Raw genomic sequence first — 22,391 nt, 5'->3', positions numbered from 1 at the left:
GGAAGAAGAACACATTTGTCGACACTGTCCTTGGCGCGCTGCATGAATTTGCACGTTCAACGAACCGATTGGCTAACTTCAATGATGATTAACTGTGAAACGGCGCAACGTAAGGAATTTTTTTTCTTAACAATTATTTCTCAGCACAGCTTATCCCGCAACACCCTTACAAGATTTTCACGCTGTTTCTGACCATCCTGTATTGCGGTAAGAGTTGTCTAATTTTGTTTCTAAAAATTGCGAAAAGTTCTCGACCGATGATACTCGAATAAACATTTGGATGAACGTACACACATCAAAAAAAGTTTTGCATCACCTCGGTTCCGGGAGTTCCGGAACCTGTACAGAAAATTGGAATAGAGATCAACATAAACATCATTTCCGCCCTTTTTATTGCTCATGAAAACCACACATTGCATGTTGTACCACCATTAGCGAGACCTTCAGAGGTGGTGGATCAGACTGCTGTACACATCGGTACCTCCAATACCCAGTAGCACGTCCTCTTGCATTGATGCATGCCTGTATTCGTCGTGGCATACTATCCACAAGTTCATCGAAGTGGTAGGAGGGTCACGTTGTCGATAAACAGCCTTTTCAATCTATCCCAGGCATATTCGATAGGGTTCATGCCTGGAGAACATGCTGGGCACTCTAGTTAAGCGATGTCGTTATCTTGAAGGAAGTCATTCACATGATGTGCACTACGAGGGAGCGAACTGTCGACCATGAAGACGAATACCTCGCCAATATGCACTATGGTTGCACTAGCGGTCGGAGGATGGCATTCACGTATCGTACAGCCGTTACGGCGGCTTCCGTGACCACCAGCGGCGTACGTCGCCCCCACATAATGCCACCCCAAAAGCTGGCCGGGGTGGCCGAGCGGTTCTAGGCGCTACAGTCGCCCCCACATAATGCCACCCCAAAAGCCGGCCGGGGTAGCCGAGCGGTTCTAGGCGCTACAGTCTGGAACAGCGCGACCGCTACGGTCGCAGGCTCGAATCCTGCTTCGTATATGGTTGTGTGTGATGTCCTTAGGTTAGTCAGGTTTAAGTAGTTCTAAGTTCTAGGGGACTAATGACCTCAGACGTTAAATCCCATAGTGCTCAGGTTGGGTTGGGTTGTTTGGGGAAGGAGACCAGACAGCGAGGTCATCGGTCTCATCGGATTAGGGAAGGATGGGGAAGGAAGTCGGCCGTACCCTTTCAAAGGAACCATCCCGGCATTCATAGTGCTCAGAGCCATTTGAACCAACCACCCCAAAACAGCAGGGAACCTCCACCTTGCTGCACTCGCTGGAGAGTATGTCTAAGGCGTTCAGCCTGACCGGGTTGCCTCCAAACACGTCTGTGATGATAGTCTGGTAGAAGGCATATGGACCTCGCCATGGACGACGGGAGTAAAGTTGCACATCATGCACCCTATTGCGCACAGTGCGAGTCGTAACACGACGTCCTGTGGTTGCACGAAAAGTATTTTTCAACATGGTGGCGTTGCTGTCAGGGTTTCTCAAAGCCATAATCCGTAGGTGGCGGTCATCCACTGCAGTATTAACACTTGGGCGGCCTGAGCGAGGCATGTCATCGACAGTTCCTGTCTCTCTGTACCTCCTCAATGTGCGAACAACATCGCTTTGGTTCATTCCGAGACGCCTGGACACTTCTCTTGTCGAGAACACTTCCTAGCACAAAGTAACAAATCGGACGCGATAGAGACGCGGTATTGACATTCTAGGCACGGTTAACTACAGACAACACGAGCCGTGTACCTCCTTCCTGGTGGAATAACAGGAACAGTTCGCCTGTCGGATCCTCTCCGTCTAATAGGCGCTGCTCATGCATGGTTGTTTACATCTTTGGACGGGTTTAGGGACGTCTCTGAACAGTCAAAGGGACTGTGATACATTACCCACAGTCAACGACTTTCTTCAGGAGTTCTGAGAACTGGGGTGATGCAAAACTTTTTTTATGTGTGTGTATGATTCTATACATCTACACACATAATATAAAAAGGGGAAGCGTTATTTCCAACAATATGAGAAAATTCTTGACTAATTTACTTCAAATTGTTACACGATATTCTAATAATCATCCAGACGGCCATAGTATACATTTTTTAAGCAAAAATTTTCTGTTAAAACCGACTGTGAGAAAGAAATGCTGTGGTGTGCTGTGTTGTTAAAACATGCGGTTTCGTTTTCTTTGTTGGTGTCAGTTTTTACTGCGATAACATGGTTAGACAAACTGTTTGTCCCATATACCGGGTGATCAAAGAGTCAGTATAAATTTGAAAACTTACTAAACCACGGAATAATGTAGATAGGTAAAAATTGACACACATGCTTGGAATGACATAGGGTTTTATTAGAACCAAACAAAAACACCCTATATTGCTAGGCGCGTGAAATATCTCTTGCGCGAGTCGTTTTGTGATGATCGTGTGCTCAGCCGCCACTTTCGTCATGCTTGGACTCCCAGGTCCCTGACCTCAGCCCGTGCGATTATTGGCTTTGGGGTTACCTGAAGTCGCAAGTGTATCGTGATCGACCGACATCTCTAGGGATGCTGAAAGACAACATCCAACGCCAATGCCTCACCATAACTCCGGACATGCTTTGCAGTGCTGTTCACAACATTATTCCTCGACTACAGCTATTGTTGAGGGATGATGGTGGACATATTGAGCATTTCCTGTAAAGAACATCATCTTTGCTTTGTCTAACTTTGTTATGCTAATTATTGCTATACTGATCAGATGAAGCGCCATCTGTCGGACATTTTTTGAACTTTTGCATTTTTTTAGTTCTAATAAAACCTCATGTCGTTCCAAGCACGTGTGTCAATTTTTACCTCTCTATCTACATTATTCCGTGATTTATTCAGTTTTCAAATTTATACTGACTTTTTGATCACCCAGCATATTCGTTTTTATTGTATACAATTTTAAAGAAAAATTGTATACACAAAAATGTGCAGTATTGTTTTCTTCCTCGCAGTCAGTTTTAAAAGAATACAGGAGATTTGTATTTATGGTGTACTGGCTAAAAATTAGATACTACAACGGAATCTGAATCGTCCAGAAATTTGTAAACGTTCCCATGTCCACATTAAAACTATGCAAAATACTATCATTGAAGCTATTATCCCGACAGATGCAACAGCTGGAGATGTCTCTCATATTGTATACAACAATGATCCCATGCAATTTACCCACTCATTTTAAGCGGCTTCAATTTCCTGTCACGGTTTCGTATGCAATAACAAACAATGGGCAAGATCAAGAGAGGGAGCGGAGGAGATGCAGTGGGGGGGGGGGGGGGGATGGACAGAGGCGGTGAATGAGGAGATGGACAGAGAGAAATGAAGGAGGAGGATGTGGAAAGATCGAGGGAGAGAGGAGGAGATTGACAGAGAGAGAGAGAGAGAGAGAGATGGGCAGAGAGAGGGAGGCAGGAGGTGGTGATGGACAGAGAGGGGGAGGGAGAGGCGATGGACAGAGGTATGTGGGAGGAGGAAGAGATGGACGAGAGGGGGGGCGGCAGGGAGCAGACGCACAAAGAGAGTGGGAGGAAGAGGTCGTGGACAACGAGAAGGGAAGGATAAGTACGGTAAGGGAGGGAAGAGGCGATGGACAGAGAGGGGGAAGAATGAGACAAGGACATACACTGAAGAGCCAAAGAAACTGGTACACCTGCCTAATATCGTGTAGGGCCCCCGAGAGCACGCAGAAGTGCCGCATCACGACGTGGCGTGGACACGACTAATGTCTGAAGTAGCGCTGTAGGGAATTGACACCATGACTCCTAAAGGGTTGTCCATAAATCAGCGAGAGTACGAGGAGATGAAGATCTCTTCTGAAAAGCATGTTGTAAGTCATCCCAGGTATGCTCCATAATGTTCATGTCTGGGGAGTTTGATGGCCAGCGGAAGTGTTTAAACTCAAAATAGTGTTCCTGCGGCCACTGTGTAGCAATTATTGGCGTATGGGGTGTCGCCCAAGTTCGTCGGAATGCACAATGGACATGAACTGATGCAGGTGAACCGACAGGAGTGCTTACATACGTGTCACCTGTCAGTCGTATCTACACGCATCAGGGGTGCCATGTCATTCCAACTGTATACTCCCCACACCGTTACAGAGCCTCTACCAGCTTGAACAGTCCCCTGCTGACATCCAGGTTCCAAGGGCTCATGAGGTTGTCTCCATACCCGTACGCGTCCATCCGCTCGATACAATTTGAAACGAGATTCGGCCGACCAGGCGACATGTTTCCTGTCATCAACAGTCCAATGTCGGCGTTGACGGGCCCAGGCGAGGCGTAAAGCTTTGTGTCGTGTATTCATCAGGGGTACAAGAATGGGCCTTCAGCTCCTAAAGATGTTTCGTTGAATGATACGCAATCTGACACTTGTTGGTGGTCCAGCGCTGAAATCTGTAGCAGTTTGCGGAAGGGTTGAACTTCTGTCATGTCGAACGATTGTCTTCAGCCGTTGTTGGTCCCGTTTTTGCAGGATTTTTTTCCGGTATCAGCGGTGTCGAAGATTTGATGTTCCCTGATTCCTGATATTCACGGTACCTCGTGTAATTGTAGTACGAGAAAATCCCTACTCCATCGCTACCTCGGAGATGCTGTGTCCCATCGCTCGTGCGCCGACTGTAACACCACGTTCAAGGTCACTTAAATCTTGATAACCTGCCACTGTAGCAGGAGTAACCGATCTAATAACAGCACACTTGTCTTATACAGGCATTGCCGACCGGAGTGCCGTATTCTGCCTGTATGTGTATTTGAATACAATTTGTATTTGAGTACGCATGCCTACATCAGTTTCTTTGGCGCTTCAGTGTATATCCAATTCGCGCAGATATTTAGCGATTGCAAAGCGTTGCTGGGTTCTCTAGTAGCGTATAATGTCGCCTCTAGCTTTGGTAATTGCCTCTATTCGACGAGAATGGCAGTCTACAAGAGTCTTTAGGTAAAATTCTGATGCCACTCATTGCTGATACGATCACACAGAGCTACGAGACTGGTTCAAAAAAAGTTAAAATGTGTGTGAAATCTTATGGAATTTCACTGCTAAGGTCATCAGTCCCTAAGCTTACACACTACTTAACCTAAATTATCCTAAGGACAAACACACACACCCATGCTCGAGGGAGGACTCGAACCTCCGCTGGGACCAGCCGCACAGTCCATGACTGCAGCGCCCAAGACCGCTCGGCTAATCCCGCGCCGCTACCAGACTGGGATGATGTTGACTGCTTCATATCGTCCACTATATCAAACGGTTCCATGTATTTTCTGTGGGATTAAGATGAGGTGATTTAGCAGGCCACTCGAAGTACTACGAGGTGGCTAAGTGTTGGTGAAATCAGGACCATACGTATATGTGGAGCACTGCCAGCAGAGCTATTGTCATCTTGGAAGGCGTGAGTGCTACAGAATGCCCATAATGAACATGTAGAAGAAAGGGCAAGAATGTTCAAATCATCATTCTGGTTCATGTTCACGGCAACCTGAACGAATAGGCACAAGTCACGGTTCGACAACGCAAACTAAACTTCACAGAATCACCTCTGGCCTGACACCTCACACACACTGGGGGTTAAACGTCTCACTGGATCAACAGTACACTCGACACCTTGGATCATTTGAATAGAGACAAATTCGCAGCGCTTAGGACGAATTATACGCCTCCGGCCAGACTCCAGTAAGTTACGTGCACTTTCAGTGCAGTTCGACCTGTCTCTCGCTCAGCGCTAAGTGCCAAAGGACTGGAAAAATGCACAGATCAGTCCTGTATATAAGAACAGCAACGCGAAATTACAGACCAGTATCCTTGAAATCGATTTGCTGCAGCATTCTGCAACATATTCTCAGTTCAAGTATAACAAAGTTCCTTGAAACGGAAAAGCTTCTGCCCACATACGAGCACGGATTTAGAACGCATCGTTCATGCCAAACACCGCTTGCCCTCTTCTCGCACGATATCCTGCGAGTTACCGATGAATGGCGTTTGCCCCGATAGCTGAATGGTCAGCGTGACGGACTGCCGTCCTAAGGGGCCCGGGTTCGACTCCCGGCTGGGTTGGGGATTTTCCCCGCTCAAGGACTGGGTGTTGTGTTGTCTTCATCATCATTTCATCCCCAACCGGCGCGCAGGTCGCCCAATGTGGCGTCAAATGTAATAAGACCTGCCCCAAGACGGCCGGACCTGCCCTGTAAAGGGCCTCCCGGCCAATGACGCCATACGCTCATTTCCATTTCCATCGATGAATGGCGACCATCATTCCATGTTCCTAGACTTCGGAAAATCGTGGGACACGATGCCCCACTGCAGGCCGTTGATGAAGGTATGACCATGCGGAATATGTTCCCAGATATGTGGATGGCTCGAAAACTTCTTAATGAACAGGACCCACTATGTTGCCATTGAGGGAAAGTGTTTGTCAGAGACAAGAGTATTGTCAGCAGTGCGCCATGGAAGTATAATAGGACTGCCGTTATTTTCTATGTACACAAATGATCTGACAGAGGCCGAGCAGCAATCTGTGTCTGTTTGCTGATGATGCTGTGATGTGCGGGAAGGTGTTGTCGTTGAGATGTAACGCCGGAAATGAATATCCTCCTATTTCCATCTATTGTACTATAAATTTGTTTTCCTTATTTTTGTTACCTGAATATATGACATTTCTGTGTCTTTAGATATTGTAATTGTTTTACTATCTGTTATATATATATATATATATATATATATGCATTTATGTCGATGTCTAATTGGTTTGTTTCGTAAATATTATTTGTATTTTTACGCTGGGTCTTGCCTAGGGAAACTATGCTATCGAACGAATACGTCGATAGGTCGTGTGAAGAATCAAAGTGTGTAGGATCTTTGGTAGTGTTAACTCTGCCGCGTGGAGCGCGGGCAAGGAGAGGGGGAGTCTGGCTGGGGTAGTGCAGTGGAGCAGGTGTGTTGTGTGACGCTCCCGCGAGTTGCCGCGCTTTCGGGGTTTGGCACCATGTAATTGCGCTCGACTCGCGATGATAGTTTCTGACATGGTGTCGCGGACGGGAAGCATTAGCTGGCGAACATCAAGAGCCCGTTTCGCCTGGTGACCGTGTCGAGAAGAAGGCGCGCCAACATCCAGCTTCTGCAACAGCGACGGCCGACAATGAGTGACTGTCGCCACCTCCTCGGTCGACGGCTTCAAACCTTCAATCAACCAACAAGGAAGACTGGGAGCACGTAAAGTTTTAGAACTGTATGGCAGACCTCAGCTTTTCAAACTGTACCATTTTCGTAACTGTAATTACAGCAACTTAGCATGAACATTTGTTGCTCATTGTCCAAATTCCATTACCAAGCAGGGTCCCTTCCTTTTCCGGAACGAACCCGAGTGTCGTTGAAATTCAAACGCCAGCATTAAAATAATAATATAGCATTTCACTGTTTTAATTTCAAAGTTCAGTTAAAGTATTCATAGCTGGCTACAATACTTAGATTACACAAGCACAAATTAAGAGTGCGAGTTTTGTTACCATATTTTAGCTTACCAGTGACTGCAGCTCAGCTTGGTACGTACTAAATTTCACTATTGTTAATTGTTCAGAATCATTTAATTAAAGTTCAAAGTTAAATCTCTTCTTTCTAAATTGCGTAGATTCAAGTAGCTTTTGAAATGATTGTTGAGGTAGTCCAAGACTAACCGTATTTTACTGAATTTCGATGTGCTTCAGAAAGAAAGCTCACTATTAACTTCAGTCACTAAATTAACTTTCGATTTTCCGGTTTTATTAATTTTTTTGCTAAATTAAGTCAGGGTGTAGCGAAATTTATTACTTCTGACAAACTTTCAGTTTTCACACTACACGTGTCAACCTTCAGTTGCCACACTTCTAGTGCTAATTATATGTCTAATAACCTTTTTCAGTTACTCTAGTAATTGTCCTTAGGACTGGCGACCGTAATTTCCCCCAAATCTCAAATACCTAATTACTGCTAGTTAATTGTTAATGTAATGGCTGCACATTTACTTTCTTTATTAACTTTACCCCTTTTCAAAATTAATTTCCAACAGTTTCATTAGCACCTTTCCTTCCATTTAGATGTAACCCTTTCCTCCCTCTTTACCGACAGATTAACTTCGGAGACGATTGCTTTTCCCAAATTTCCATTAGGTACACGCGGTTTAATTTTTCACTGTCATTAAGGTCGATAAGTGAGGGGGAGGTTACAGAGAGACTGTAAGAATATACGAGATGAACTAGGCAAAATTTGTAGTTGGTGTGATGAATGGCATCTAGCTCTAACTGTAGAAAAATATAAATTAACGTGAATCAGTAGGAGAAAAAAATCCGGTGACGTTCGAACAAAACATTGGTGGAGTGCGGCCTGACACAGTCTCGTTGATTCAACGTCTAGGCGTAACTTTGCAATGCAATATGAAAAGGAATTAGCACGTGAGATTGGTAGTAGGGAAGGCAAATGGTCCACTTCGATCTGTTGGGAGAATTTTCGGTACAGTGTAGCTCATCTACAAAGGAGATGGCATGCAGAACGCTAGTGCACCCATTCTTGAATACCGTTCGAGTGTTTGGGATCACCAGCAGGTCGGATTAAAGGAAGACATCGAACTAATTCAGAGGCGTACTTTAAGATTCGTTCTGATAGGTTCGGTCAGCATGCAGGTATTATAGAGATGCTTCGTGGACTACATGGGAATCCCTGGAGGGAAGGCGAGCTTTCTTCGCGATGCACTATTGTGGAAATTCAGACAATCTGAATTTGAGGCCGATGGCGGATAAACTCTACTGACACCAACATATATTTCGCGCGAACTGTGAAATAACGCCTCACGTGACTCGGTAGAAATGGTTAATTATTTATGTCAAAGGAAAGATATATTTTGCGTTAACTGCAGCGATCATGTAACGATGATTGAGTGTTAATGCCAAGCTTACTGTGATCGGCTCTGCATTAACACTTCTGTTACTACTATAAATTACGATGCGTGACCGATTTTGGGCTCTTTATTGTTCTAGCGCTTTTCTGTTAGCCTCTCGAACTATCACATTCTATCTTGTCAGACATTTTAGCTCTAGTGAGTTCTATTTCTTAATATTGTAATCATTATTTTTATCTTACGACGTATTATTCATCGCAATTACCACGATATTATTATTTCCCACAATGATTTGCTCTGCTGATGAGCATTCTAATTTCTAAATAGGAAATATTAAACTTTATTAACGATAACAAATTTTCACCGTCAAGTTGGCAAATTCCATTGTGTTTTCTTTGCAGAAGATGTCCGCCATGAAACTTGTAAATGTACGACATAATTTTTCTAAATAATAATCTGAATTGTTGTAAAAAAGGCTTTCACAAAAAAATTATTTAGTAGTTAGATTTCCAGAGTCTCAGATATTCTATATCTCACCATTAGTCGTCCCCACTTCTGGACACTGATAAGAAAAAATACTTTTCTTTGCAAAGTTTTACCCTGCTCTTTAAAAGCTAACCATCATACAAACCAAAAACGATATATTTACCGCCGAATGACTTCTTCCAGAACTTTGCTACAGGAACTACAAAAGGTAAATCTCATGTTGCTAACTTAACTCATAAAAGTTACGATTTACTGTCAATAGAAGTCATCTCAATTATAAAATATTCTCTGTATTTAACAGGATTTAACATTCTTTCAAGTAATGTAAATAGAAAGTTATATTTTAAAAGACCACGAAGATAAGATCAGAAAAATTAGGGCTTGTGTCGTTTTTCCCTTTCCCTATCTGCGAGCGGAAGAGGAAAAGAAATTAATAGTAGTGGTGCAAGGTACCATCTCCCGGGCACGGTACGGTGGCTTACGCCGTATGTGTGTGGATGTAGACTAAAGACTGGTATCTTCGTGTGCCTCAGTGACCAAGGGCTGCAAATGCGTGCAGTTCCATCAGCAATGTTTGTTCAGAAATTGAGAACAATGGACATGATCTAGTGACACCAATAGCAATTGCTGATGGGTTAGGATATTCTTACGAACGCTGTCCTTACACTGTGTTACTCTGCTGCAAGCGGTACGCCGTACCCTGTAGACAACACGTTCGACAGTCCGACTGATACATCACGAACTCTGTCAACTTCATTCGTGGCGTAGTCGTGGGCACGACCAAAAATAATAGTTCCTGAAACTTCCAGGGAGATTAAACCTCTGTGCCGGACTGAGACTCGAACTCTGGCGGTCCTGAGTTCGAGTGTCCGGCCGGCACGAAGTTTTAATCTGCCAGGAAGTTTAATATCAGCGCACACTTCGCTGCAGAGTGAAAATTCATTCTGGATAATAGTTACTTCCACTATTCTGTCACGATTGCATGTCAATCCAACACACTGCGTTGATTCAGTGCAACAACCTAGTACCACCTCGCTACCATGTGGACAAATCCTCAACCTTACACAGTACATAGAAGATGGATACGAGCGGAAACAAATTACAGGTGCAGCCTTTATCGACCTTACAGCAGCTTACGACACCATAAACCACAATAAGTTAATATCAAAAATATATAACACCACAAAAGACTACCGACTGGCGCAATTCATCCAGTGCCTGTTGCAGAATAGACGGTATTATGTCACGCTGCAGTCGAGGAAGAGCCGATGACGGACCCAGAAAAACTGCCGACCTCAAGGTAGCGTCCTCGCCCCATTGCTGTATAATACACTCCTGGAAATTGAAATAAGAACACCGTGAATTCATTGTCCCAGGAAGGGGAAACTTTATTGACACATTCCTGGGGTCAGATACATCACATGATCACACTGACAGAACCACACGCACATAGACACAGGCAACAGAGCATGCACAATGTCGGCACTAGTACAGTGTATATCCACCTTTCGCAGCAATGCAGGCTGCTATTCTCCCATGGAGACGATCGTAGAGATGCTGGATGTAGTCCTGTGGAACGGCTTGCCATGCCATTTCCACCTGGCGCCTCAGTTGGACCAGCGTTCGTGCTGGACGTGCAGACCGCGTGAGACGACGCTTCATCCAGTCCCAAACATGCTCAATGGGGGACAGATCCGGAGATCTTGCTGGCCAGGGTAGTTGACTTACACCTTCTAGAGCACGTTGGGTGGCACGGGATACATGCGGACGTGCATTGTCCTGTTGGAACAGCAAGTTCCCTTGCCGGTCTAGGAATGGTAGAACGATGGGTTCGATGAGGGTTTGGATATACCGTGCACTATTCAGTGTCCCCTCGACGATCACCAGTGGTGTACGGCCAGTGTAGGAGATCGCTCCCCACACCATGATGCCGGGTGTTGGCCCTGTGTGCCTCGGTCGTATGCAGTCCTGATTGTGGCGCTCACCTGCACGGCGCCAAACACGCATACGACCATCATTGGCACCAAGGCAGAAGCGACTCTCATCGCTGAAGACGACACGTCTCCATTCGTCCCTCCATTCACGCCTGTCGCGACACCACTGGAGGCGGGCTGCACGATGTTGGGGCGTGAGCGGAAGACGGCCTAACGGTGTGCGGGACCGTAGCCCAGCTTCATGGAGACGGTTGCGAATGGTCCTCGCCGATACCCCAGGAGCAACAGTGTCCCTAATTTGCTGGGAAGTGGCGGTGCGGTCCCCTACGGCACTGCGTAGGATCCTACGGTCTTGGCGTGCATCCGTGCGTCGCTGCGGTCCGGTCCCAGGTCGACGGGCACGTGCACCTTCCGCCGACCACTGGCGACAACATCGATGTACTGTGGAGACCTCACGCCCCACGTGTTGAGCAATTCGGCGGTACGTCCACCCGGCCTCCCGCATGCCCACTATACGCCCTCGCTCAAAGTCCGTCAACTGCACATACGGTTCACGTCCACGCTGTCGCGGCATGCTACCAGTGTTAAAGACTGCGATGGAGCTCCGTATGCCACGGCAAACTGGCTGACACTGACGGCGGCGGTGCACAAATGCTGCGCAGCTAGCGCCATTCGACGGCCAACACCGCGGTTCCTGGTGTGTCCGCTGTGCCGTGCGTGTGATCATTGCTTGTACAGCCCTCTCGCAGTGTCCGGAGCAAGTATGGTGGGTCTGACACACCGGTGTCAATGTGTTCTTTTTTCCGTTTCCAGGAGTGTATTTATACCAATGACCAACCGATCAGCATGGACGCTCGCTCCTTCATCTATGCAGACGATACAGTCGTTGCCACCCAGGGAAAAACCTTTGAAGAGGTAGAAAGTAAATTAACTTTAGCGATTGAAAAGCTGGGTGACTATTATGATAATAACCACCTGAAACCAAACCCAGCAAAAACCCAGGTCTGTGCTTTTCACCTACGTAATAAGGAAGCAAGGAGGAAACTCAACGTAAGCTGGAAGGGACAACATCTATCTCACTGCGACACACCAAAATATCTTGGGATTAAACTTGACCGTGCTCTCACCTACAAGGAACACTGTTTGGCCACAAAGATGAAAGTGAGTGCCAGGTACATCATCATCCGCAAGCTAACAAATAGCAGATGGGGAGCGCAACCTACAGTTCTCCGCACGTCAGCTTTAGCTTTATGTTTCTCCACTGCGGAGTACTCGGCACCCGTTTGGCACAATTCCACCCTCGCTGAACAAGTAAATATAGCACTGAATGAGACTGGACGCATCGTGACAGGATGCCTCCGCCCAACTCCCACAAAGCAGCTGTACCACCTCATGGGCATAGCCCCGCCAGACATCAGAAGAAGGACTGCCGCAGAAATCGAGAAACATAAACAGGAGACAGATCCCAGGCATCCAATGTTCGGATACAATCTTCAACCTCGCCGACTTAAATCAAGGAAGAGTTTCCTACGAACAACTGAAGCAACTCTTTTATCGCCTAGAGCACGACGAGAAGAGCTGTGGTACAATGTGGACCCAGGAAGACCAGGGAATAGCCTCAGGGAAGAACCGACAGCTGGCTCTGAACTCCCATATACGACCTGGAAAGCCCTGAATAGACTACGAACAGGCGTATCAAGATGCAGAGAAAACTTGGAAAAATGGGGCTACATCAGTGCAGACGAGCCCTGCGAGTGTGGAGAACAGCAAGACCCACAACACCTACTGGTCTGCAGGAAACTAAAACTAAACAACCCGTGTTCGACTCAAGACCTATTTGAAGCAAATGACAAGGCTATTCAAGCTGCAGTGTATTGGGCTTCACGTGGGATATGAAAATCGCTCTGTTTCGCATCCTTAGCGCTTATCATTATATGTTAGATACTTTCCTATATTATTGTAGTTAATTTACCTTATAGCCATGTATTATTGTATTATAACTGCTTCTCTTGCATTGTAATATAATTTTTTTTTTTTGTAAAATGGTGATGTCTTGGATACGATAAATAAAAATAACTACCATGTCTATGTCAGCAGTGGAGGGTCACTTGACCGCCTCGTACCAGTTCTACACTATCTATAGCGCTCTAAAGCGAACAGTGTGGTTTTTTAATGGGCTGACTAAGATTTTGTCCGGTGAGGTTACAATATCTCAAGAGTCGCAGCTAGCTGGCTTCATCAAAGCAAACAGAAACGGTGGTCCTACGTATTGTGCCACACTGCAGTGGTGTGTTGCTCTAAGAAAACGGTGGGCCTCTAATTTTTGAGCAGGTCAGATATGAGAGGATGGAACAGGCACATTAAAGCAGAAGGGGATTCGATTTCCCACACAGCAGTTATGGATGATATAAACGAAGTTACAACGTTCCTTGAAAAGAGGAAAGTTTAAACATTGCAACGAAGGACACACACAACAGTATAGTTTAACCATGAAAGAAGTTGTTTACAGAAGTCCAAGGGCCTTGAAGAAAGACTAAGAAGAATTTTCTGTTAATGACGCGCGGCATCAGTAAGTTTATTCACAATATGTGCTCTTAAACCTAGAAGTGTAAACCAAGGACACAGATACTAGAGTATGAAACCTGGAAGAGTACACCAGGGTCACTGATACTGGAGTATTCATAGACGTCCTTGTTTAGCGCTGGAGGAATTCCATAGGGTGGGATGGGGATTGCGTGGAAAAGTGGCGTGTGTAAGTAAGACACCATTCTTTCGTGTGTGTAATTCTCATTATGTTCAATAAAGGATTGCTGAAGAAAAAAATGAGGTGCATTACTTTCTGGGCAACCCTCGTAAATGTACAAGTTGCCTGTTACAACCGTCTGTGTGAAAGAAAATGCTGTGCTGTGCTCTGTAGTGAAAATGTGTGGTTTTGTTTTGTTTCTCTTAGTCTGACAAATCGTTTCTTCCAGATACATATTCTCATTACATATATTTAAAGGTAAATTGTACATACAAGTCTGTTGTTTTGTTTTCTTTCTCGCAGCTGGTTTTCACAAAAAACAGAAGTAGAGTTTATGGTTTATGATTTAGAATACTACAATGGAATATTAATTTACAGTAACAATAAAAGGGCTCTAGATCATAGTGAGGAGGGAAGAGGAGAGAGACAGTGGGGAGGAGAGCATAGAGAGGAAGGAGGAGGAGGAGGAGGAGGAGGAGAAGGACAGAGGGAAGGAAGGAGGATAGAGGGGAGGAAGAAGGGCGAGGGGGAGGAGGAGGAGATGGACAGATAAAGGAGGGAGAACAAGATTAGGACGTGCATCCAATTCCCACACTCGTTTAGCAATTGCAAAGCTGCTGGGTTCGCTATACTCCGTACATTGAGAAAAAGAGTTGTGACAGCTGGCAGTGCAGTTGCCAGTAATCGACACGGACGGGCAACGAGCCAGCGGCGGGGGGAGCAGGGTGACGGATCTTCCTGTCCCAACCTTTGGCCCACAGCAACACTCCGCTCCTTCAAAACCTAACAATGCTGTGTCATTCATTGCAGCATTCCTGTACGGGCAGCATTCTGCTGACCTATGTGTTCCTTGATGGAATATTTTTTCACAATACACAAATATTTTCTTTAGTGATGTTACAGCCATTTGACTGCAACAATTTTTATTTTATTGTTATACGGTTCAGATGTCGCTGTATTTCATACGAGTCTGATATCTTGTGACGTTTATATGTTGCCATACTTGAAAATGGTCTATTGCCGAGCTCTGGATTGTATAACAATAATTAATAAAAATTATTACCGTCAAACGGCGGTAACATCACTAAAAAAATTACCATGACTATCTTTTCAGCCAAAATAAAAATTACACACAATCAGATTTTCAGCATTAACAAGGTAAGTCAAATTGCACGCGTAAAATATCAAATGACATCACCTCTATTTTTCGTGCAGGGGAAAGGAAACCACAAGATCACCTCTCGTCACGACCACATAGTCTTCGGTATCTTCACTGTTGCTGTCCTTGTCGTCTGATAAAGAAATTACAATATTATGAACGGATTCTTCTCTTACACCTTCAATTTTCTGCTTTCATTCGTGTAACAGCCTCATTTACCAGCGTCTCTGTGTCTCGAAACGTAAAGGTTTTGTTTCGCTCCGCAACATCTGCTTTTGTTTGAGCCCAAGTGAGTTCAACTGCTCTGTAATGGCAGTGGTACGGTGGAAGACTTGTAACTTTGTGGCCGTGGTTCTCTGCTAATGTATCAATCACATAATGCGTCTTCTGTGGCTTGTATCGTTTCACTAATTCCAGAAGTTCCGCTTTTCGCATATTCTGTTCAAAGCCTATTTTATTAAAACTTTAAACATAGCTGCGAAGGTTCAGTGACCGTGTCAGAATTATATTGTAACAAATAAGCCCTCGGTCACAAGTATTAAGTCAAAAATTGACCAGGTTTCGACGCTACTATGAGCGTCGTCTTCAGAATTAGACTAACTGTACTAAAACATTAGGTATATAGTACATTAATAAAATTAAAGTTTGTACTGACTCGAAAAGATGCAGTACTTACAAGTCACATATTAAAAAAGATCTCAGCCGGAAAGGCGACGTCATGGACATTTTTCAGATGGCGAGCCGCTAAGGGCTGCTCGTACTGTGGACAAGGGTTGCAACAAGACTGAGGTGCCCACTTTAGAAAGTGTGGGCAAGTAAACATGGTGTTGCTACGAGCGCCATCTAGTAGCCGCAGAAACAACTAGGCTACTGTACATTCAAAATTAGACACATGAAATTGTGATGCAGCTGATTCAGGCATAACGTAAGCATTAATAATATCAGGATGAAGTTACATATTTATCTGCTTTAAATATACACTTTGTAACATAAAAACGTTAGTTATGACACACAAGAAAACAGCAAAGATGTGACAGGAAAACAATATTTCAGTCAACTGCATCAGGAAATCTGAATCAAAGATCAAGCAAAGGCTTTATACAGTGATAAAAGTTTTTATTTCGCAGCTGCAGCTGTTCGTTGAGAATGAGGCCATCATGACGAGTGAGATGATTGAAAATCTCCAATTCCTCTAAGAATTTTATTGTCTTTCAACCAGCCTACTACTTCGTTTCTCCTTGCAGCAGCTATTGATGCCTTATTTAATTATACAGAATGGTACGGCGCATTGTCAATTACAAAAACACTACCGGAACTGACGTTTGGTAGCAAACAAGTAACGAACCAGTTCAAAATGGTTCAAATGGCTCTGAGCACTACGGGACTTAACATCTGAGGTCATCAGTCCCCTAGAACTTAGAACTACTTAAACCTAACTAACCTAAGGACATCACACACATCCATGCCCGAGGCAGGATTTGAACCTGCGACCGTAGCGGTCGCGCGGTTCCAGACTGAAGCGCCTTAGAACCGCTCGGCTACACCGGCCGGCAACGAACCACTCTCTGAATGTATCCGCATTCATCTCCTCGTGGTAGTCGACGTTTTTTTTGACTGCAACATCATCATAACTCCGGGCACAAAACTGTTCATAGAGCCAGCATGAACTATAATTAGTCGCCCTCCCTTACCAGTTGGCACACTCATAGTTCCGTGGCGTGTGTCGTCTGTCCACGCAATGGAAAGTGCATGACGCACGTTGACCCATGTTTCGCCAATCCATATTACATTTTCCGGATTCACTGCTATCAACTCGCGCAGGTAACGACATCTCCACGCTACAATGTCTCCGTGTTCCAGCAATACCTTTCGTCCTGAGAACTTTTTCCAACGGAAGCCAATTTTTTTCAGAACTATGGAGAGACTTGTCATTCCGCCTGTGAACAAACCACTGTCCGACAGCGATGCCATCAACGGTTTAAGCGTTGGACACTCATTGCTGCTGTAGTACGTGTATATGTGGTGCCCGATAGCACTTTCGTCAAAGTTGTCTGTTTCAGGCACACGACACGATCTCTTCCTTGACTTTCCAAGCGTCACAATAACAGGGCTCGCAGCTGAACTGGCAGCCTCTATCATTTGTGACTCTCTTCACTGCCGCTGTAGAGATGTTCAATGCTTCTGCCACTCTGTCGACCGCTTTACTTATATCAAGGGCCTACCATTGTCCCTTTCCTTTTCAAAGCAAGCACGCAATATGTATATAAATTCGTGTGCCTGGGATTTCAGCATAGCTCTTTCCCCAAAACCCTCTTCTCTGCACTACAGGCAGCCATTTTCCAGTTATACACATGGCAAGAAACTCACAGAAGTAGCAGAATGCACACATATACACACAAACCTGAACGTAGCACAACTGACGGAAAGCAGTGGTCACCCAGCACTATGCAAACACTGGGGCGTTGCCACAGTAACGTAAACAAAAGCTCACGATCGATTCGCCGTCGTGGATGCGCGAAGCACGTGCACCAAGGCTGCATCAACTGTCAGAGCTCTTCTCTCCACATACGGAGTATAGTACTGTATATGAACAATAACTAAAATTTTATTACTTTCTCTTCTATTTGGTGTTACAGTTTTAATGACCATCCCTTGTAAGCACCAACAACAGAGAGGAAGAAAGACTGCACAGTAAAGTGTCTCGCATGGTGAACTGACCTGGTGGGTCTCATGATGCCGTCGTATATGCAGTGCCCGGCGGTGACCAGGTTGCGCTCATCGATGACGACTGCCCCGCACAGTGGAAACTCGTCCTGGTGCCACCACAGACTCGCCTGTTGGAAAATTAGTAACGCGATCATTAGCATCGGACATGGTGCATTGTATTCTCCGATTAAAATAACTTGGTGACTGACAGGTTGCAGTGGCAGGGGGCGGTGTTGCCGGCAGCTGCAACCGTACGAGATGGCGTAAGATGACCCTTGACAGAGCGTAGCGCTGTTGCAAGTTTTCAGTTGCGAAGCGCTAATGGCTACAGGCGAAAACAACAGACTTCTATAGAGCTGTGACAATACTGAAGCGATGCCACAGGTACGTTTATAAAATCGCGTGACATTACTGGGTAACGTAGGCCCTCAAAGCTGACACGTCAAGCCCACTTAACTATCAGGGATCGACTTGTGCTGACTCAGCTATAGACAAGACACTGTGAGTACCTGTGAAAAAGGCAACACAGTGAGAAAAAGATGCCCGAGTGAGAACAGCAACTGGCTGGCACATGACCTCTACCACTCGACTTGTTGAAACGCCAGTCACAAAGTATTTAAATCTGAGGATAACTGAGAAAGTGCACACTCACATTCATAATACAGGGCGTTCCAGAAGTGATGGTCAATATTCAGGGATATGACAGGAATGATCATTCGAAACAAAAAGTCAACTAAATGTGAGCTCTAAAACGCACACCTTAAGGGCTGTGAGCAATTCTTTATCTTTGATACTGTGAAACAAATCTCCTCTACTGCAAGGTCTTTGCTTTCCATATTTTGGGAAGTGGTAGTATGGACCAAAACAAGAAAAAAAGTCCAGTAAACAAGTGCTCAAAAATTCATTCCTTAAGAGCTTGAGCACTTCTTCATTTTCGCTACTTTGAAACACAACTCTTCTAATGAAGAAGTACCCATAGCTGTAAGGCGGGCCTTTAAGGCACATGTTTACTGGGCATTTTTTTCTTGTTTTGGTCCATAATACCACTTCCCAAAATATGGGAGGCAAAGAGCTTGCAGTAGAAGACATTTGTTTCACAGCATCGAAGATCAAGTATTGCTCATAGCTCTCACGGTATGCGTTTTAGAGCTGATGTTTACTTGACTTTTTTGTTTCTAATGATAATTCCTGTCATATCGCTGAACATTGACAGACACTTCTACAACATCCTGTATAAGGGATCTTCACGGACCATCTTCTTGCGAGCACACACTAGCTAAACAAAAATATCGAGACACCCCTATGTAATGTGGAATAGACATCTAGATGTCACATGGGGTGGACCTGACAGTGAAAACGAGGGTGCGGAGTACTGCACTGTCAGTAGAGAAGCAGAAACAACAGAATGATTTGGTTGTGTGAGCTCAGTGACTTGGTACGTGAGCTTTACCCCGTACGGCGAGAGTAGAGCTCTCACAGCTGCCAGTATTCAATACGGATGGGCAGTAGTGAGCCAGCAGCGGTTGCTCAGCACTACGGCAACACTGGGGCGTTGCCATGGTAACGTAAACAAAAGCTCTCGATCTGATTGGCCGTCGTGGATGCGCGAAACACGTGCGCCAAGGCCGAGTCGACGGTCAGAGCTCTTCTCTCGCCATACGCACTGTAATCACTAGATGCCATTCGTTCAAATGTGTATGAAATCTTATGGGACTTAACTGCTAAGGTCATCAGTCCCTAAGCTTACACACTACTTAACCTAAATTATCCTAAAGACACACAGACACACACACACACACACACACACACACACACACACACACACACACCTGAGGGAGGACTCGAACCTCCGCCGGGACCAGCTGCACAGTCCACGACTGCAGCGCCTTAGACCACTCGGCTAATCCTGCGCAGCGAAGGAGCACAAATCAATTATCAGTGATGAGACTCTGAAGCAGGAATTCGAAGTAACAACCAACGTCAAAGTGCCCACGATGAAGAGCGCAGTGGGTGATCATCCCTCATCAATGACCAGACGGTTGAGCGAGTGTGGCAGCACATCCTGAAGAACAATCGCTTCACCATTATGGAGCTCAGAAGCCATTTTCAACACAGACTTGAATACGAGATGCCTATAATGGCTTCCACAACGAAGCTTTGTCTCGAAACAGGGAGAAAATCCAAAGAGATTCTGGTCGTATGTAAAATATTCTAGTGGCAAGACACAATTGATGCCTTCTCTGCGCGATAGCAATGAAAATACTATCGATGATAGTGCTGCCAAATCAGAGTTACTACACACAGCCTTCCAAAATTCCTTCACCAACGAAGACGAAACAAATATTCCAGAATTCGAATCACGAACATATGCCAACATGAGTAACATAGAAGTAGATATCCTCGGAGTCGTGAAGCAACATAAATCACTTAATAAAAGCAAGTCTTGGTCCCGGCTCTACACCAATTAGGTTCCTTTCAGAGTATGCTGATGCAATAGCTCCATATTTAACAATCATATACACCATTCATTGACGAAAGATCTGCACCCAATGACTAGAAAGTTGCACCGGTCACGCCAATATTCAAGAAAGGTAGTAGGAGTAATCCGCTAAATTACAGGTCCATATCATTAACGTGAATATGCAGCTGGTTTCTGGAACATATATTGCGTTCGAACATTATAAATTACCTAGAAGAGAACGGTCTGTTGACACAGTCAACATGGATTTAGACATCATCATTGTTGTGAAACACAGCCAGCTCTTTATTCACACGAAGTGTTGAGTGCTACTGACAAGGGAATACAAATTGATTTCGTATTTCTAGATTTCCAAAAGCCTTTTGACACTGTACCACACAAGCGGCTTTTAGTGAAATTAAATGCTTATGGAATATCGTCTCAGTTATGTTACTGGATTCGACGTCACAGTTCGTAGTAATTGTCGGAGACTCATCAAGTAACCAGAATGAGGTTCGCAGAAGAGCTACTGTAAAGTTTGGAAGGTAGGAGACGAGATATTGGCAGAAGTAAAGCTGTGAGGACGGGTCGTGGGTTGTGCTTGGGTAGCTCAGATGGCAGAGCACTTGTCCGCGAAAGGCAAAGGTCCCGAGTTCGAGTCTCGGTCCGGCACACAGTTTTAACCTGCCAGGAAGTTTCAGTCATCTAGTAAAACAGAAGTGATTTCTGGCGTTCCACAAGATAGTGCTAAGGACCCTCTGCTATTCCTTATCCATATAAACGATTTAGGAGACAATCTGAGCAGCCGTCTTAGGTAGTTTGCAGATGATGCTGTCATTTGTTGTCTAATAAAGTCATGAGAAGATCAAAATAAATTACGAAACGATTTAGAAAGGATGTCTGTATGTAGCAAAAATTGGCAGTTCACGCTAAATACTGAAAAGTGTGAGGTCATCCACATGAGTGCTAAAAAGAATCCGTTAAAGTTTGGGTACACGATAAATCAATCAAATCTAAAGGCCGTAAATTCAACTAAATGCCTTGGAATTACAATTACGAACAACTTAAAATGGAAAGAACACATGGAAAATGTTGGAGGGGAGGCAAACTAAAGACTGCGTTTTACTGGTAGAACACTTAGAAAATGTAACAGATCTGCTAAAGAAACTGCCTGCACTACGCTTGTTCGTCCTCCTTTGGAGTACTGCTGTGCGCTGAATGGATCCTTATCAGATAGGTTGAACGGGGTACATCAAGAAAGTTCACAGAAGAGCAGCACGTCTTGTATTATGGCGAAATACAGGAGAGAGTGTCACGGACATGATACAGGATTTGGGGTGGACATCATTAAAAGAAAGGCGTTTTCCGTTGCGGCGGAATATTCTCACGAAATTTCAATCGCCAACTTTCTCCGCGGAATGCGAAAATATTTTGTTGACCCCGACCTACATAGAGAGAAACGATCGTCATAATACAGGGTGAGTACAAAGTCTTGCCATGATTATAACAATTTATTACAGGATAACCGTTTCACATACTAATTTACATTTTATGCCGTTACATAGCTTAGTGTTAGTAAACCTCAACGTATACTCCCTTGGTAGCTCGGAGAATGTCGAGGCGGTATTCCAGTTCCCGCCAGGTGTTTCGTAACATGTGTTCTGTCACAGTACCCACAGCAGCTTGTATCCTAGCCTTCAGTCGTCGACGTCAGCAACTAGTGTGAAGAATACTGTCCTTGATATAGCCCCAGAAAAAAAAAAGTCAAGGGGTGTAATGTGTGGAGAGCGGGGTGGCCAGGGTTTTGGACCGTTCCTTCCAATCCATCGATCCGGAAATGTTTCATCCAGGAAATGACGTACTATCAAAGCCCAGTGGGGTGTACTCCATCTTGCTGGAAAAGTATCCATGGTTGATATTCTCTTAACTGTGGGGCAATGAACTGTTGCAAAACGTCTAAGTAAATGTTAGCGGCAATGGATTTTTCCGCGAAGAAAA

General features: G+C 44.9%; 1 protein-coding gene across 1 annotated transcript in view; it reads right to left on the bottom strand.

Annotated features, from left to right (window-relative positions):
• Positions 1-22,391, bottom strand: part of LOC126109744 (chymotrypsin-1-like) — a 95,995-nt gene that overhangs the window by 13,519 nt on the left and 60,085 nt on the right. Inside the window, exon 3 of the mRNA XM_049914799.1 lies at positions 17,948-18,063. Coding sequence (XP_049770756.1) covers positions 17,948-18,063 — 116 coding nt within the window. The remainder of the gene's footprint in view (positions 1-17,947; positions 18,064-22,391) is intronic.

The sequence above is a fragment of the Schistocerca cancellata genome, chromosome 12 (genome assembly GCF_023864275.1).
Source record: "Schistocerca cancellata isolate TAMUIC-IGC-003103 chromosome 12, iqSchCanc2.1, whole genome shotgun sequence".
NCBI lineage: Eukaryota > Metazoa > Arthropoda > Insecta > Orthoptera > Acrididae > Schistocerca > Schistocerca cancellata.
The sequence above is the reverse complement of the archived record's forward strand: the minus strand, read 5'-3'. Positions and strand labels throughout refer to the sequence as shown.